We start from the raw sequence: 19,859 nt of genomic DNA, 5'->3' as shown, positions 1-19,859 counted from the left end.
ATATCTACATATTAAATTTTTCTGTTGTACAAAGGAGTAATAAAAAAAAACAATCTAGATGTTGTATATGAAATCAAAATTAACAAAGCAATGAAAATAATTTCATATTCAGATATCCTAACTAAGCCTAAAAAAAAAAAAAAAACACAACAATGAAAACTAAGGTAAAGGGCTATGAACTGCCATTTTGTTGTCCAGAGGCTGGGTTCTTTATCTATTACAGGTAAACTATCTATATGGGACAGATTTCTTATTACAATGCCCATCACTTTAAATACCACTTTTCCATTAACACAGAAACCCAGGCAGAAATGGGGTAAACTTGGTTCCTTTTTCACATTATGTTACTTCCTAAAACTAGGGATGCTCCCATCAATCAGCTGTTGATCTAAATCAGCCGATTTTCACTGAAAAAAATAGACTCGATCGGTGTTTGGTAAATTGTCTAATATTTTCAACCCCTGCTTTTCCTAAGCTTTATAGTAATTTAGTTGTGGTGATCCTTTACGCAAGGTATTACGGTAGTTAAGCCAGCACTCTTATTTTCTTGCAGCAAACTTGCTGCAAAGAGTAGTGAGTGGAGGCTTACCAGAAAGCGAAAGGCGATTGGAACATTAGCCTTTACGTTAAAGAAAGTGGAGTAATAAACTGAGACAAGGGAATTAGAGAAGTAGTCCTGTGCAATTAGACAAATGGCAAGAAAAGCTACTTTAATGAATTTGGACCTTTTTATTTTGTCCTTTAAATTAAAACGGAGACCGTCCGAGTTTGGACAGAAAGCTTGTTTTAAGTGTAGCAGCTTACATTTTTAATTGGAAAAAGATAAAGATGAATTTGAAACTGCTGCTTAGTAAACTATAGGCTTTTTTTAAAAAAAAGATTGAACTGTGTTTATTATTTGTTGCTGTGTCACACATGCATACGTTTTGGCAAGAAATAAGTACTACATAATTAAAATGGTAATCCATATTTATAACTACATGTCAAGAATTATGAATCGATAGCTGATAAACTGAAAAAAAACACACACACACCTGTATAAATGTCAATTTTAACAGCAAACCACTATAGAGCAATTAATGATTTAAAATGATTAAAGCCTATCAGTGCATGTACATTTACATTTAAGCAGTGTTTAACTGCCAATATCAATTAATTTGATTGTCTGAGAATATATATAATTCTTTTGTTGTTAGAGAAGTGGTGAAGTTTTAACTGAACTTTTTCATACAAGTACAATATAAAGAATTGAACAATATGACAGCTTATAATTATCAACAGCTTTTTTATTTCCTTTAATGCCATATGTATTATAGGTAAATATTTCGTATAGAGTACATTTTATTATTATGTATTGTAAGGAAATGTTATCTATTTTAGTATTAAAAAAAACAAAAAACTGATCAGATTATTCCTACCTAAAACCATGTATAAATATCCAAGTTCACTTGATTCCTTCTGTAAATCTAAAGCCTGGCCATTAGGACCTCCTTTAACACTAGAATTACCAGAGCCTACGAAAAAAACTCGTAGATCCGGCCCACCTTAAATCGCTTCTTAAATCCGTTCACACCTCTCCGCCAGCATCCTTTGTCCTCTAAATGTGCTGATAAAAGACAAGCTGCCAGCAGCCGGCTATTTCCATCCCCCCACCAACTTAGAATGTGCGCGAACTTTTCCCAGCTCATGCCTTGATTGATTATCTGGGAGTGAAGTGGAGTTTTAGAGTGGAAATAATAGATCATTATCTGGAACACACGCATTTCATGTGTGTTCCGTTTCTACAGTAATCTGTGTAAACACATTGTTAAAACAGAAACTTTTTCATATTTTAGTAATAAATGTTACAAAATGTAGTAGGCATAAACTATAGAATGTGTAAAGCCTGAGTTCCAAAGATCAAATAAACACTTTCACAAAAGCTTCAAGGATGATGCAACAGTGTCCGTGGCGTAGCGTGCTAAGATTTGCTTCTTAGAGCGCAGCAGCTTTGCCGTGCCTCACAGACCTGAGTTCGATTCCCCGCTGGGGATAAAGTGTTGCTTTTTTTTTTTTTTCTTTTTAACCTCAAACGGACATAAAATTTATAAATTGGTATACACTGTCAGTTAATGAGATTGTTATATTTTCATGTGGGATGCTCCTTTTAAAATATTTTTTTAACAACTGAGACTGCAATTAACATGAACAACTGTACTTATAACTTATTTTTAAGATCCATAACACACAGACAGACAGAGCACTGCGTAATAGAGAGACAGACAGGCAGAGATGTATAAATAAACAGGGAAGCCACATGTACTGAAAGAAAAAAAAAGGTCAACATGTGCGTTGTTCCTGCTGCACTGAATAAGCTCACGCGCTCTAACGTCACTCCTCCCATCGCTCTGACTCTCTAAGTAACAGCACAAGTACAGACGCAAACCAAGTGTAATCAAGAGTTCCCGGTTCGATCCCCACTCACTCCTATATTTGCCGTTTTCAGTAGTAAGCTGCTCTTTTTGTTAATATTATACAGTGCACACATGCACTTTGTTTGCGTCTTGTGCTGTTACTTAGAGAGTCAGATGGGGGAGGGGTGATGTTAGAGTGCGTGAGCTTATTTAGTGCAGCAGGAACAACGCACATGTTGATCTTTTTTTCTTTCAGTACATGTGCCTTCCCTTTTTATTTATATATCTCTGCCTGTCTGTCTCTCTATTACGCAGTGCTCTGTCTGTCTGTGTGTTATGGATCTTAAAAATAACAGTTATAGGGACAGTTGTTCATGTTAATTGCAGTCTCAATTGTTAAAAAAATATTTTAAAAGGAGCATTCCACATGAAAATATAACGATCTCATTAACTGACAGTGCATACCAATTTATAAATTTTATGTCCGTTTGAGGTTAAAAAGAGAAAAAAAAAAAGCAACACTTTATCCCCAGCGGGGAATCGAACTCAGGTCTGTGAGGCACGGCAAAGCTGCTGCGCTCTAAGAAGCAAATCTTAGCAAGCTACGCCACGGAAACTGTTGTGTCATCTTTGAAACTTTTGTGAAAGTGTTTATTTGATCTTTGGAACTCAGGCTTTACACATTCTATAGTTTATGCCTACTATATTTTGTAACATTTATTACTAAAATATGAAAAAGTTTATGTTTTAACAATGTGTTTACACAGATTACTGTAGAAACGGAACACACATGAAATGTGTGTGTTCCAAATAACAATCTATTATTTCCACTCTAAAACTCCACTTCACTCCCAGATAATCAATCAAGGCATGAGCTGGGAAAAGTTCGTGCACGTTCTAAGTCGGTGGGGGGATGGAATAGCTGGCAGCTTGTCTTTTATCAGCACATTTAGAGGACAAAGGATGCTGGCGGAGAAGTGTGAACGGATTTCAGAAGCGATTTAAGGTGGGCCGGATCTACGAATTTTTTCGTAGGCTCTGGCAATTCTAGTGTTAAAGATATCATGGTGACATAATCAGAGACTGGCTTCAGAAAAAATATTGTTGCAATGATGAGGCTATAGTTTAATCACTGTTTTTCTGAGTTCTGCTTTTAATCATTTCCCTGAATCATTCAAATTGATGACTTTTTATGTGTATACAGTATTTGCTTTTGTGTAAAGGGGAGTTACAATTGAAATGGAAAGCAGACAAAGTGCTAGAAACGTATCGAGTTTCTGACGATGGCAGTGTTCAATAAAACTCAAAAAAAACTTTGATTTTTAAAAAGAATGAATATAAGCAAACATCAAAGATGTCAGAAGAAAAGGGAATTATAAGCAATGAGAATATAGAAAACAAATAGAGAAAAATAAAAACTGGCACCAAAGCAATCACCTACATATTTTTCATATACGTACTGTAAGTAGGCAAATACCTGGCACTTTGCTACCTGGATGTTATCAATGCAAAACTAACAATGTAGCATCTGGAATGGAGTCATCAGATGACGGTTCTTCTTGATGGTCTCAGGTTCAGTGAAAAAGTTAGAACTAAAAAGTCATCATCCTATAGTTTAGTTAACACAGTTCTCATTTTTGAGACATTTTCAATATGTAATGAAAACTTAAGCCCTCCTAGTGATTGTGCAAGATAGAGCAGAACACCCTACCCCTAGGAATTTCCTTACACCTGACTAAGGGATGACATGACCTTCAGCTTTTAGAATCAACATATTGTACATTTATTTAATCCTCACAATTTATATCTCCTCAGAAAATATTTTATTCAGATTTAAATTAATTAAATGTATTTTATGCACTACAGGCTAAGGAGAAATTTAATCTATTTGCTATGTATTAAATCTAAACTTTTGGGACTTCTTTAGTTTTACTGAAAAATCTGTGGCAACAAAGAGTCGAGGCATGCAATTGAAATCTAGGAAATCATGTATGAAAATAAATTAATGATTTAATGTTTACTTTGCATAATTTGTCCTGTTTTATGACTATATATATGGTCTGGTCAAAGTTGCTCGTGACTTTCTAGTGAAATTTACATTTTATTTTGGTTCAAAAATTCAAGAGAGAACGTTTAGCGTGTAATTGTGATTTTTTAAAAATATTTTTAAATAATAAACATATCTATATATATAATTCACTAAGCCGCCAGCGAGCAAGACACCCATGGAGCACGCAGGACGGAGCCACGCCCACCAACTCTAAGACCATTGGATACGATGTCAACTCGCAGAGCCACGCCAACTAACTCGGACGCAACAACTCACAAAACACGGCGTCATTGGATATGACGACAACTTGCAGAGCCACGCTCACCAACTCTGAAGCAGCAACTCACAAAACAGGGCGTCATTCGCGTTCGTCTCTGCTACACTCCACATGCACCTCTGAGGCATGTTGACTTTTCACTATTCTTTTTGGTTACGATGCACGACCGCGTCCACCATCGCAAACTGTTTTACATGCCATGGTCTTAGAGTTGGTGGGCGGGTCTCCATGAGTTTCTTTTCGGTTACGATGCACGACCGCGTCCACCATCGCAAACTGTTTTACACGCCATGGTCTTAGAGTTGGTGGGCGGGTCTCCGTGAGTTGCTCTTGCGAGCGGGCACATGACCAGTAGGTGTGTATGCTTCGAGAATGAGGGTGGACGCGGCAGGACCATTTAAGAAGAAGCATGTTTGTCGTGGATGTGAATCGCTGTCTGCAGCGTGTAAAACAGTTTGCGAGAGGTATCCCATGGTCTTAGAGTTGGTGGGCGGGTCTCCGTGAGTTGCTCTTGCGACCAGGCACATGACCAGGCAGTGTGTATGCTTCGATGTGAATCACTGTATGCAGCATGTAAAACAGTTTGCGAGGGGTATCCCATGGTCTTACAGTTGGTGGGCGGGTCTCTGTGAGTTGCTCTTGCGAGCGGGCACATGACCAGGCAGTGTGGATGCTTCGAGTGCGAGGGTGGACGCAACAGGACCATCTAAGAAAAATCATGTTTGTCGCGGATGTGAATCGCTGTATGCAGCGTGTAAAACAATTTGTTTGTCGCGGATGTGAATTGCTGAATGAACATTAGACGGCGGTCCTCCAATTGTCAGTCACAGACAATTGTATGTTGCCCTCTCCAGAGTTCCATCTTTTCATTCACCTACAGTCGTATCCTCAAACCCACCCCATTTGGACAACTGTGTCTTTCAGGAAGTGTTCACCCATCAATATATAATTATGCGGCGTATGCGATATTAGATGTTAACTTCTGAAAATGTACTTTGTTTCCTTTTCATTGAGACATTTGAAAAGGCAAACTTCATGATTTTTGATTAAACGTAAATAAATAGAAAATAATTTTAGTAATATTTGTATAAAGCAGGATTTTATATTTTGACTTCAAAAGCAGTAAAATTAATTTTGCATTCAGGTCTTTTAACACTTCATCGTGTTACAATATACAAACTAAATGTATACAATTATACTGCTCTGCCACTAATGCTAAAGAAGAATCAAAAGGGAAGGCATTCTAAATTAATGCTTTGCATCAGAGGATAACCTAGACACCTACCTGAACATTTAAGTACATTTTGGCAGGCACTGGTTTGATGACTGAAATTACTAACTTTAAACCACAAGTATGCCTTTGACTCTCATAACAAATACATGCTTCAATTATTTTAAAAAAGGGCAAACAATTAGTTGTAGTGTATCCTGATCTAGTAAGTTGCTACACTGTTCCACCTCCCATCATACTGCATTAGGACGGTGAATGAATGTAAAGTAGTAGCTGCACAAATTCTCTCAGACTGACAACCAAGCTTTGAATGAAATGCACCAAAACTTTTTTTTGTTTGCTTGTTTTTTGTTTTAAAGCATGTGCATTGTGACGATAGCTGTACATCTAGAGTCATTGAATTAAGGAAATGTGAATCTGGTCAAGAGGTCTCTTACATATTGCCAAGTTATTGCTCCTGAATTTCTCAAACTGACTAAATACATTTTGCCTAGTACTTTGACAGTTATTTCAAACCAGGCTACACAAAAGCATCTTCATACAACAATGTCAATATAATGCTCTAATGTTGGGTTTTTATCAGTATTTCCTGCTCCAAACTAAGACTGAAAATGTAGGTATTTATCTGTACTTTTCTCCATCATACTTGTGGAATGTATACATTTCATCTAGAGTGGCCAAAGCTTTCTTGGGTGTGTCCCAAACTAGTGCTCTTTTCAACCCTGCTGTTTTCGATGCCTTCTGTCATATTTGCTCCACTTAAAACAGAGCTCAACATTCTCTCAACAGCTTCTGAGCGAAATCTCTGAATGGCCAACAATCTAAGGCCTAAGAAGTAAATGGTTCACAACAGAAAAAAGTCTATTAGTCAACTCTATCAAACATTTTGCTCAGAACTGTCCTGTATGAGAGTGTAGGAAGAAAGAACTAGTTACTCACAGTCATCTTAAAATACATGTGGAGTTTGCCAGAAACCATTAAATGGAACCAGCCAAAAATAGTTTTTATAGTCTAAAAAAACTAGTAGTTAATTTGTTGGTGAAAATTCAGAAGTGTTTTGCATTCAAGGTGGGAATGTTCTCTGCAAAACATGTTAAACGTTGGCAGGAAAAATGGAAAGAGCACAGTATTGTAAAACAATGACAGGGATACTTTTTTTAATATCCTGAAAAACCAAAGCTTGGAAGAAGATTCACTTTTCAGTAGGACAATGGTCTCAAGCACTGGGCCACATTGTAACCAACTAAGAGCATGACAGTCCTTAAGTGGCTTAGGCACAGTTCCAACATTTAACCACATAAATCATGTGTTGAACAATATAAAATGTCTATAAAACATTCTTATAAAATTTAATGAATTGAAGAAAATATGCCAAATACACTAATCAGTGTGCAAGGCTGGAAAACACCTTAAACTTTTGTTTTCAACATTTTTCGTTTAAGCACATACATTAAAATATTGATTGGATACTTTGCAATGTAACGCATACATTGTTCTGCACTTCTTATTTTTAATTAAAGTAATCAAATTCAGTATCCTTGTGTCTTTTAAAGAAAATACAAAACCAAAAAAAGGTACAAAATATTTTTTTGTCGGTGTGGCATACATGGGTTACAGTTTTCAAAGCAGTAAAGCTTTACAATACATACAATATTTACAATATACTTTAGCTGCAGAGAGAAGACGGTTTACAATGCACATGTCCCAAAGTAGGTTTTGAAATTAAGACAAACATTTAAATATATTGTAAAGTGTTGAAGAACTACAAGGAAGCCTCTAACTTTATTTCCGGTATAACGAAAACTCCTTCATATACAAGGAAGCCATTGTTGCTAATACTGATAAATTCACCTGCCTAAAAAATTACAGGAACAGGATCAGAGATTCAGTATCATTTTCTCAAAATCTGAACCGTGTATATGTGAAATCTGCTTATATCTTACTAAACTGATAAATGTCATAGGATTGTTAAAATTAGCACAGGACCTATTTAGGTTCAAATGTGGATCCATGATTGTTTTGTAAAAGGCATTTTGTCTCTGTTTAAGGATGTTTTGCTTGTTTACTGAGAATCTGATAAAAAAAAAAAAAAAAAACTAAACAATAATTCAATCCTTACCTTGCCTTTTGTGAAATCAAACCTATTGAACACATAAAACAGATCATCTGTGTGTGCAGTTTTTGCAGAAAAGGGCCCATTTTCAAGCGTATTGCCCATATCATTTTGGTTAGAAATATTGTTTGTAATAATTGGCACAACATCATTTCCACTGGGACCTTTCTGATGTTGCCTCCCCAGCTCTCCCCATTGCTGGTTTGCATTAAGAACTTCAAGGGTGACTTGTTCATGTTCATCTTCAGACAAGATCTCATCTCCAGAGGCAGTATACACATTTTCTTCTTCCTCCATATTAGTACTATCCAGATGTAGCCTCTGGTAAGCAATTTCATCCTCATCTTCATCATAATCCTCTGAATTGTTGCTACCTGAGGTGCATCTTTGTTTTTCTTGAACAAATTCCTCTGGAAAATCCTCTGCTTCTTCATTGCTTCCAGTGTCCTCAACATTGTTTAACTGTCCTGCATCATCTAAGGCAAAATCATCCCCATCTTCTGTGCCTATATTCAAATGATCTTCACAATCTGACAGACTGTCACTCTCATTTCCACTCTCTGTATCACAAGAGCTGTGTTTATAATCATCCATTTTCTCCATTACTTCTTCTATCACACAATCTGAATCTTCATGGACAGTATTCACCTCTGGGTTGTCAAAAGGAAATTGTGCTTCAATTAAATAATCACACTCCTCTTGCTGATTTAAACGACGAACAACTGTTTGATTTCTTCCAATTAATTCAGTCTTTGAATTACTGTCTAATTTCAGTTTCCCTAAATTTATTTGGGGCAACACTACATTCAAATCTTCTTCAATTATTTCTTTACTTTTTGCACTTGTTGATGTTAATGTGATGTTCCCAACTTGATCTAAATCGCTGGCATCTCGTATATTGGGCTTTGTTTGTTTTTTCTGAGGCAAGGCAAAATACTTGTATGTTGTTTTTAAGCAATGGATAATGTATTCATACATTAGTTGACTATTTAGTGTTCTTGCAACATTTCTCTTCACTGAATAGGGATCTGAAACAAATTAATAAATTCAGTTTGCATTTATCAATCACATTAAAAACTTTTAATTTCCAGTACAGTAATCTTATGTAGAACAATCCATTTTTATAATCAACTTAATATAACTGTTATGGAAAGTTGCACTAAATTAAAAAAATGCATTAACACTAGAATTACCAGAGTCTACAAAAAAACTCAAACATCCGGCCCAGCTTAAAACCATTCGCACCTCTCCGCCAGCGTCCTTTGTCCTCTAAATGTGGCATAGCGGTAAGATTTGCTGTCTCAGAGAGCAGCAGGCTTACTGTCCATCAGAGATCTGAGTTCGATTCCCCGTTGAGGAGAAAGTGTTTTTTTTTCTTTTTAACCTCAAACGGACATAAAATTTATAAATTGGTATGTACTGTCAATTAATGAGATCGTTATATTTTCATGTGGGATGCTCCTTTTAAAATATTTTTTAACAATTGAGACTGCAATTAACATGAACAAGTGTCCTTATAACTGTTATTTTTCAGATCTATAACACACAGACAGACAGAGCACTGCGGAATAGAGAGACAGACAGGCAGAAAAGTCACTAGATATATAAATAAACAGGGAAGGCACATGTACTGAAAAAAAAAAAAAGATCAACATGTGCGTTGATCCTGCTGTGCTGAGTAAGCTCACGCGCGCTAACACTACCCCCCCCCCCCCGATCTGACTTAGTAACAGCGCAAGTACAGACGCAAATGAAGTGTATGTGTGTACTGTATAATATTAACAAAAAGAGCAGCTTACTACTGAAAACAGCAAATATAGGAGTGAGTGAAGATCGAACCGGTGACTCTTGATCACACTTGGTTTGTGTCTGTACTTGCACTGTCAGATTGTGGGGGGAGGAAGGGGATGTTAGAGCGTGTGAGCTTATTCAGTGCTGAAGGATCAACACACATGTTGATCTTTTTTTTCTTTCAGTAATAGCGCCAACATAAATCCACACCCGATCTGACGCTGTTCGTTTTCAAATAATATTGCATTAGTGCGATGATGTTTTCACATATATGGTCTCTTTCTTTCAGGTGTGTAATAGGAACCACAGCACAGAGAGAAGCGTGTAAATTGTAACAGGTACACATGTTGTAAATGTAGGAAAAACTATCCTTGCCTGTGTGTGAACAGTTAACATTTGAATCTGATGATTGCATATAGCGCTGAACTTACGGCTCTGTACTATTCTATCCTCTGCATGTCCTGGAGTACAAAAGAAACAGCATACAGCAACATGTGGGGACTAGCAAGATTGGGGAAAAAAAACACGCAGTCACTGATTACAAACTGCAAGATGTTATGCGAATGAATAATATGAATAATGTTGCATCTGTGCCACAAAGTTTTCTAAAATGTACTATACAGGTCATAAAACGAATAATTCCAAATATCATATATACCTACGTCTGTGTTTTTTTGACATCATACACTATAAGGTGCACACTAATTCAGCATGAGCAGGAACATTCAATAAAACTGAATAAAAAAAAAAAAATCAAGTGACGGTGAGATACGAAGAAGGCAGATTCGCCAGCGTTTGTGTGTCAGCTTTTATCCCTCCAGATGAGAGAATGTCCAGTTCCATTGTCTCAAAACACCACTGACATCTCCAGTTACTCCGTTTCAAATGAAAAATAACAGCGACAGATCCCTGGGGGGGTGCTTTGCAGTAGTATGTATCGTGATCGTGATTTAGAGAGAATAAAAGTAAAAAAAAAAACGGTAATTTTACAAGTCCTTTAAATGCACAACATGTGTTACAGACACAAACCAAATGTATGTGTGTAGTGCATAATATTAACAAAAGGAGCAGCTCACTACTGAAAACGGCAAATATAGGAGTAAGTGGGGATCAAACCGGGGACTCTTGATTACAAGTCAGCAAATCTTACCGCTACGCCACGGAAGCTGTTGTATCATCCTTGAACATTTTTTGTGAAAGTGTTTACTTGATCTTTGGACTTCAGGCTTCATACATTATATAGTTTATGCCTACATTTTGTCATTTACTACTAAAATATGAAAAACGTTTGTTTTAAAAATGTGTTTACACAGATTACTGTAGAAACGGAACACACATGAAATGCTTGTGTTCCAAATAGCGATCTATTATTTCCACTCTAAAACTCCAGCACTTCAGTCACTCCCAGATAATCAAACAAGGCATGAGCTGGGAAAACTTAGTGAGCGTTCTGCGGCGGTGGGGGATGGAATAGCCGGCTGCTTGCTGCTCGTGTTAATCAGCACACTTAGAAGACAAAGGAGAGGTGAGAATGGTTTTAAGGTGGACAGGATCTACAAGTTTTTTCGTAGACTTGGATAATTCTAGTGTTAAAGGTATGATTTCTCAATGCAGGTTCAACACAAACACTACCACACACTCACTCACGCTACATTCATTTTGAAAACTAGGCTAAACTTAACGGGAGCATATGTGTGCTGAATTAGAAGGCCCTTATGGAAACTCAAATAAATCTAGGAAGACGCTAACTCCAAAAAAGAAAATATCCCACTCAAGAAGTAGAATTGAAAATCAAGTGTCGGAATTCTTCACAGGTAAAAATTATGATATACGTCTTTTAAAATGCAATTAGATTTGAACTAGATTTGAGCTGCTGTACCTTCTATTGCAATTCTCTTTTTGGGCCAGTCCTTAGATTCTCGATTTAAAAGTTCTTTAACGCGAATACTGATGACATAATCAGCCATGTTGAATTCCAAGGAATAAAAACGCAGTAATTCAACCCAAAGCTGTCCAATAGGAACTTCACACTTATGGCCAGTTGCAAATGTAAGAGATGCCTAAGAGAAAATGACAGTCATATAAATTTAAACAGTTACTTAGGAAAAATGAAAATGGAGACCTAAAAATTTCAAATAGAGCCAAAATATGTAAAGGTGTTTTAAATACAAAAACATACTTCCACTCAAAAATTATAACTTTTGAACATTTCTACACATGCTTCTGTCATAGTGATGTAGTAAAAATGTTCACCTTTTCTCAAGTCTGACATGTAAAGATTGAATTCAATGTAAAATTCTCTTTTTCTTATATTTTCCAAAAGTATTAGGATCCTGGTTTACTACTATAGTAGCTCAGTTACCCAGTGATGTTCAGGAAATACAATATGTAATGATTAACACTGCAATAATTTTCCCATTTGAGACTATAGAAAATATAATGTACATTTGTCCATGAGACAAGAAATTAGCCTGTAAGTTAATAATTGATATCTTAAGTGATTTGAGATGAACATTGAAAAGCAAAGATGTACTGCAAACTGCAGACACATGAATTAAAATGGAATGTTATTAGTAATGGTTGATATTCATGATTTAAAGGGGTGGCATTTTACGAGCAATTTAAGTAGTGCAAGTTAGAATGTGAAAGACTTTTCCATTTATAAATTGTGTCCTTTGTTAAAGTTTCCATTGATTTGGAATTTACTTGTACTCCCTGTGGTTTGGATATTCACTATTTTTCATGTCAACCCCTTGAACAGGTAAGTCAAGCTGACTGTGGGGACTGAACTACAATGAGAACAAGGGGACACACTGCTCAAAAGTGGTAAAGAGAAAAAGTGAAAAACATGCAAGAAATAGTGCAGCACAACAAAAGCTGGCTCACACCACAGCCTAAAAAAGGATATTCAAGAAATACTTTAAATTACTGTAGTCATGAAATCCCCATCTTTAAAAAGAGGACATATTGGATTAAAAGCAGAAAATCAACTTCCTTTGGAGAAAAACATCTCTCCTACCAAATTCTGACTGCATTTCATGTTTATATTTAATGAAAACAAAAGTAAATGACACTTTTAATTAATTTAGTCTTACTATTCATTATTCATATTGACTTACTGTTGCAGCTGGTAAAATAAAGGCAACTGAATTGTATTGAAGTATGGTTTATACTGGACCATTAGCCTAATTGTTTCCTAAAATACTACATATTTATCCATTCTGATAAGAAGAAGAATGTTGTTATATGACCCAATAGTAAAAATAAGACAAACTTAACATCATATGTATATAATTATAATAAAGTGTAGAATACTTAGCAAGTATGTAACAGTAACTGGTTAAAACTTTACATGGCTCTAAACCCTACTATATAACTGCTAAACTGGAAAAAGTATTGCATGTTCTTACCACTGACACTCAAAAGTTATGAAAACTAACTTTGCCATACACTCCAATTTTCATTTAACAAGAGAGAGAATATACCAATGACAATTTAAAAAAAAAAAACAAAAAAAAACACTTTACTTTTCCTCTTCTGATGAATTCATCAGAGCAAGAAGTATTATCTTCAAGAGCTGGGCTATACTCCCAAAGAACATTGGTACTGTCTGTTCCAGAAAGCTTGAAGTGACTTAATTTGTTCATTGTGAAGCCTTCAATCTGCATGGAAAAACGACACACATAAAATGCTTTTTTATGTAAATGAATTTTTTTAATATGTTGGTCAATATTAAAATTAGGAAAAGAACATAAAATCACAATCTTTGAGGAAAATGCTTACAATAAAGTGAGAACGATAGATATGATTTCCTTAAACAGAAGCAACTTAGTGGAAAGTAATTCCAAGTCTGAAGTTAAGATACTGTGGAGATTATTGGCAAATTCTTTGAAAATCTGAAAGGCATGCTACCTCTAAACCACCCTGCATGAATAAGAAGATGAATTTGTATATTCTTTAATATAGACTGAAGTTTCATATGTAGTACTGTACGTTTATTTCTTGTACCTGTTATTGCCAGACTACATCACTATACAATTAGCACTGAAAATGGAAGATACATTTCAATGAAAATTTGCACAATAAAGCATTTCACACTTTTTTAAATCTATCTAAATACTTAATATATAAAGTGTCCAGCCTCTTTATACATTTTAACTTTTACTAATTCCATATTTTAAAAACCTTCCTCCTTGAACAATGGATACTTCCACAGGATCTTTCCAAAGAAAGATGTGTAGACATGAGAGAGATTCATAACAGGAAATTCTTGCCCCAGTATGGGAATGTAGGAGATATTAAGGAGTGGAGCACTGAGCAAGAAGGGCAATAGGTATGATCATGAGTAAAAATAAGACATGCAACCTGGGTTAAAAGTTGCAGAGTTGCTTGAACAATATATTTTAGGGAGTGAATAAGGCTAGACAGTACAGGAAAAAAACATTCCAAGTACTCACTGGAGGTTTTAGCACAGAATAGCTATTTGGGGACAGTGGATCCAAACTGTATGTTCTAGAATAAGTTTAGATTGAAGCAGCAAGAAGCAAGCACATTTCTGTTCATCCACTGAGATAAGAAACAGTATGTCACTTAGAAGGTTGCTTTGCACACCTGACCCATTGAAGCCAGCTGGAGTCCACAGGGACACCGGAAGTCGTTAGAGTGTGTTTTAGCTCATTTCTAAAACAAGCATAGTGCTGCCCTTGATCCGTAAGTAATTTTAGGGCTTGGCTAAAAAGGATGCATGGGCAGGGATTAATGGTGCCTCATGATCACAGACGCATAAGTGTAAAATCAGAAGGTGATCTGGGGTTAAAGTGCTGCATATAAGTAAAAAAATATATAGACAAGAACAGCAAAAAATCACGACAGAATAGAAGAGGAAGGAACTTCATGAAGAATAAAGGGTTAGAAACTTTTACAAGTAAGGCCTGAGAGGCTAAGTTTGTTGTTTATTCATAAACCACCTCATGGTATACATTTAAAAATAAAGGCATCATCTTACTAATTTTGTTGTACAGGACTGACACAAAATGTTAGCTCTCTAATGAAAGCACTGTATTTATAATGTTATTTTTTTTTTTAAAGTTTTTACTTAAGTAAAAGTATACTAATTTATCATTATCTCTATGATGAAGCCAAACTTTAAATGGCCTTACTTTTAACTATGGAGAAATTTTAATACATTTCTTTTGATTTTAAGGTATTATTTGTAGTAACTTGTTTAACCAGTTCTGGTGCTGTTAAGTGGCCAATTGCTGGAGTAGGAGAAACAACAGAGCAAGTGGTTTGTGTTGAACAACATGAATGCTCAGAGTCATGACTGTCTAGTAACAGGATCTGAGAAGAGGGACCTGCACCCATTTCTTCAGTCTTTAGATCAATTTGCAAAAAGTTGTAAACATGTCATACTTTTTTGGATTTATCCTTTGATTGATATTAGAATGCAGACTGTTGCAGAGCAAGTAAAGAAAATGAGAACAAAACAGGATCGTCTTAATAACAGGTGTCCCAAGCATCTGGTTGTCCATGTAAACTTTATAAAACATACCACCATAAGCTTGCGCTAGCATAAATGAGCATATTTATGGCAAATGCATTGTGATTACTCATTAGTATGAGTAACAGGTGTGCTCCAAAGTGTTTAGAAACGGAAAAAGGGAAAAAAAAAATCAGGAAGGTGGCTGGCTACTTTAAACTGAATGATAGAAAAAACATTTATACACATTGCGGCTGCTTGGAGAATATGCTGCATCTTACACTTTAAATGAGATCTTTTGCCAGAAACTGCTTGAAAATATTAGGTGGTGTGGTTTAGACTGTTGGCAAAATGTGTGGCTACTTGAAAGACATGAGCATGCTGGTTGCTTAGACTTAGGGGAAACCAAGGAAAAAGTAAGAATTACAGGGGACACACAGGCTGAGATACAGGGCTACTAAGGATGTAATGAAAACCTTGTTCCTTGCAGGATGTGTATGATTATGACAGATGTAGATGCCACTTAAAGATTAGCTGCAATATTCCACATTGGAAATGCTGCTAAATTAAATAAGTAAGAAAAGCTAAAAGTCTAGGGATATCTCAGCACATGTTCCTTTATTAAAGCAGCAATGGCAGCTTTTAAGAATATTTATATATATATATATATATATATGGAAGAGAAGGTCTGTGATACGGTTTGCATATTTGCAGTTGGAGATCCACAAAGGGAGAAAAAACGAATCACGTATCATAAAATAGTTTTATTCCTGAGCTTTAATTTAATGATACACCCCCCCCCCCCCCCCCTTTGATCATACGGACTTAGTCACCTCCACCCCCCCCCACTGAATGTGTTGCTATATATTGCCTTTGATTCTTGCAAGTCTAAGCATTATCCTCTGATGAAGACCCCTGACAGGGGTTGAAAGCTCAGGAATAAAACTATTTTATGATACGTGATTCGTTTTTACTCCCTTTGTGGATCTCCAACTGCAAATTATATATATATATATATATATATATATATAGTGGTGGATTGCCGGCTTTCGATTCCGGTTCTCACCCCCAGGCCGCCAGGAGGAGCTCTCCCAACAGCGTGAACGTCCCCCGAGTTCCAGCAGGGCCTCATGGACTATGTAGTTTTTATACGCAGCCCTGCTGAATACCTTGGGGGCCACCAGGAGTCGCTGTAGGAGGACTCGGAGGCTCTTATGTGCCCTATAACCCGGGAGTACGTCATGGTCACGTGACAGGAAGATACGATGTGCTCCCGGGTTGAAGAAAAGGACTGTTTACCCTGACCCGGAAGGGATAAGGAACTGTGGATGGATTGGACAGGAACACCTCCGGGTCAGGGTGTATAAAAGGACGATGGGAAATCCCAGACGTTGAGCTGAGCTGGGTGGAAGGGTGGCAACGCGTCTGGGAGTGTGGAGGGTTATTGTTTATTGTTATTATTATTATTATTGAGTATTGTGGAGAGGAGGGTGCTTTGTGCACAATTATTATTATTATTATTATTAATAAACCATTATTTGGAATTTTACCTGGTGTCTGACGTCTAGTCTGAGGGTTCAAGGGGTCACGGAGACCTCTATCTGTCACAATATATATATATATATATATATATATATATATATATATATATATATATATATATATATATATATATATATATATATATATACACATATATATATACACACATATATATATATATATATATATATATATATATATATATATATAAGGTATCATTATACATTGTCACGATTCTGGGTACAGACTAACAAAAAATATCATGTACTATTACTATTTCTGCCCATGATGCTACATTAACTTCAATAAAGATGAGCATTTTCACTGTTAATAAAAGCTTTTAATAAAATTTTCTCATTAGTGAGAAAAAATAATTCACTTACCCATAATCCTAAATATACAGGTAATACTGGCTCTTTACGCTGCTGGAGGAAGTAAATCACCATTAGTGCAAACACATAGGGTGGCAATCCTCCTTCTTCTGGACGATCAATATGGCATATCTGAATGTAAAAAAAAAAAAAAAAAAAAAAAAGTTAGTAATTAAAGAACATAAACCTAAGCCTACCCCTAACCATAACCCTAATTCCATTTGAAACCTAATAACTTTTTAAAGTTTTCTGAAACATTGTACAGGATGTATTTTAAGAATTTCAATCATTAAGTTTTACAATAGTAATGTGTGACTTAAAGGGGTGACATTCAACAAAACAAGAAAACAGTCCATTTTATTTGGATAATGGGGGAGTGGATTAATGCAGGTTAAAAGGAGAGTTGTATTTTTTTAAGCATTTTTCCCATTTATTTAAATACAGTAAGAGCTGTACTTGAACAGTGAAAATGTTTTATTTAAAAAAGTACAAATCATTTTACTACCAAAGCAGCAGCATATACAATATATGGAAATATCAAGCACTTTTTCATTTAAACAAATTGTGCAAATTTTTTATATAAACAAACAATGCTTGTTTATTTTAAAACATATACAGTATAAAAACATTCATCCATCCATTGTCCAACCCGCTGAATCCGAACACAGGGTCACGGGGGGTCTGCTGGATCCAATCCCAGCCAACACAGGGCACAAGGCAGGAACCAATCCCGGGCAGGGTGCCAACCCACCGCAGGACAAACACAAACACACCCACACACCAAGCACACACTAGGGCCAATTTAGAATCGCCAATCCACCTAACCTGCATGTCTTTGGACTGTGGCAGGAAACCGGAGCGCCCGGAGGAAACCCACGCAGACACGTGGAGGACATGCAAACTCCACGCAGGGAGGACCTGGGAAGCGAACCCAGGTCTCCTAACTGCGAGGCAGCAGCGCTACCACTGCGCCACCCTATATAAAAACACCTCATTGCAAACAGCAGCATATGAATAATACATAAATAAAAGACAATTAAGTAGTAACTGCTTATAAAAATTAATCATAACAAAAGTGCCAAGATGGAGCTTCTGAGACTTGAAGACCTACATTTTTGCATTGTCAAGCTTTTATAGTGAATCTCCTTTAAAGTAGCAATGTTTCCAGTCATAATGAGCATGTCTTCACTTTTAAAGGCCCACACGTATTTTTTTTTGCTTTTCAGTTATTGACAGCTCAAGAACGCCGCTTTTGTTTCCCCTGGTTCCTCTGTGGTATCCAGCCACTCATTTTACAAGTTTGCTACTTACACATGCCCTTAATGTCAGAGCAGCTGAAGTCTGGTTTACTCTTTCGTCAAAGGCAGAACGAGAGGGGGAATTATTTTTTTTGAGGAGCAGATGCAGCTGTTGGTACTTCATCATATTTTTTTTTCTTCTAAGAATAGCAATCTAGAATGTCACTTATTTTTTATTGTAACCTAACGTTACTAATGGGTTGCATCTTTTTCTTCTCCATTGCAATTAAGTAAGTGCAGAAACTGTCTAATCATTACTCTGAAGAACGTTATCCAATGATACAGTGATCCCTCGCTATATCGCGCTTCGCCTTTCGCGGCTTCACTCCATCGCGGATTTTATATGTAAGCATATTTAAATATTTATCGCGTATTTTTCGCTGCTTCGCGGGTTTCTGCGGACAATAGGTCTTTTAATTTCTGGTACATGCTTCCTCAGTTGGTTTGCCCAGTTGATTTCATACAAGGGACGCTATTGGCAGATGGCTGAGAAGCTATCCAGCTTACTTCTCTCTCTCTCTCTCTCTCTCTCTCTCTCTCTTGCGCTGACGTAGGGGGGTGTGAGCAGGGGGGCTGTGTGCAGCTGCTTCCTGAAGGACATGCTGCACGGAGCTTCGCATACTTAAAAGCTCAAAGGGCACGTATTGATTTTTTTTATCTGTCCTCTCTCTATCTCTCTCTCTCTCTCTCTCTTCCTCTCTCTTCCTGCTCCTGACAGAGGGGGTGTGAGCTGCCGCCTTCAACAGCTTTGTACCGGCGGTGCTTCGCATACTTAAAAGCCAAAAAGCCCTATTGATTTTTTTTTTGACTGCTTGCTTTGCACTCCTTTGAAAAGGAAGATATGTTTGCATTCTTTTAATTGTGAGACAGAACTGTCATCTCTGTCTTGTCATGGAGCACAGTTTAAACTTTTGAAAAAGAGACAAATGTTTGTTTGCAGTGTTTGAATAACGTTCCTGTCTCTCTACAACCTCCTGTGTTTCTGCGCAAATCTGTGACCCAAGCATGACATTCTAAAAATAACCATATAAACATATGGTTTCTACTTCGCGGATTTTCCTATTTCGCGGGTGGCTCTGGAACGCAACCCCCGCGATGGAGGAGGGATTACTGTACTGATTTTGTTGGCCCCAATTGATCCATCCAGGCAGCATCTGTGATAGCTACACCTATGGGTTTAGTGCCATGTATTCTTTATACACCTGAACATTTTTGACATTAACAGGCCTTAATGAAAGTTTAAATATTTTCAATTTTGTGGTGCTGACCACATACACAAAATTATGGCTATGATGCTCAAATAATTTCACTCTC

The 19,859-nt window shown here is 36.6% G+C and overlaps 1 protein-coding gene across 1 annotated transcript in view; it reads right to left on the bottom strand.

Annotated features, from left to right (window-relative positions):
• tut7 (terminal uridylyl transferase 7) overlaps positions 1–19,859 on the bottom strand; it is a 120,499-nt gene that overhangs the window by 76,283 nt on the left and 24,357 nt on the right. Inside the window, exons 10-13 of the mRNA XM_051928603.1 lie at positions 17,260–17,379; positions 13,383–13,517; positions 11,735–11,915; positions 8,071–9,092 (exon numbers count right to left, since the gene is read on the bottom strand). Coding sequence (XP_051784563.1) covers positions 8,071–9,092; positions 11,735–11,915; positions 13,383–13,517; positions 17,260–17,379 — 1,458 coding nt within the window. The remainder of the gene's footprint in view (positions 1–8,070; positions 9,093–11,734; positions 11,916–13,382; positions 13,518–17,259; positions 17,380–19,859) is intronic.

Source organism: Erpetoichthys calabaricus, chromosome 5 (assembly GCF_900747795.2).
Source record: "Erpetoichthys calabaricus chromosome 5, fErpCal1.3, whole genome shotgun sequence".
NCBI classification, from domain to species: Eukaryota; Metazoa; Chordata; class Cladistia; order Polypteriformes; family Polypteridae; genus Erpetoichthys; species Erpetoichthys calabaricus.
The sequence above is the reverse complement of the archived record's forward strand: the minus strand, read 5'-3'. Positions and strand labels throughout refer to the sequence as shown.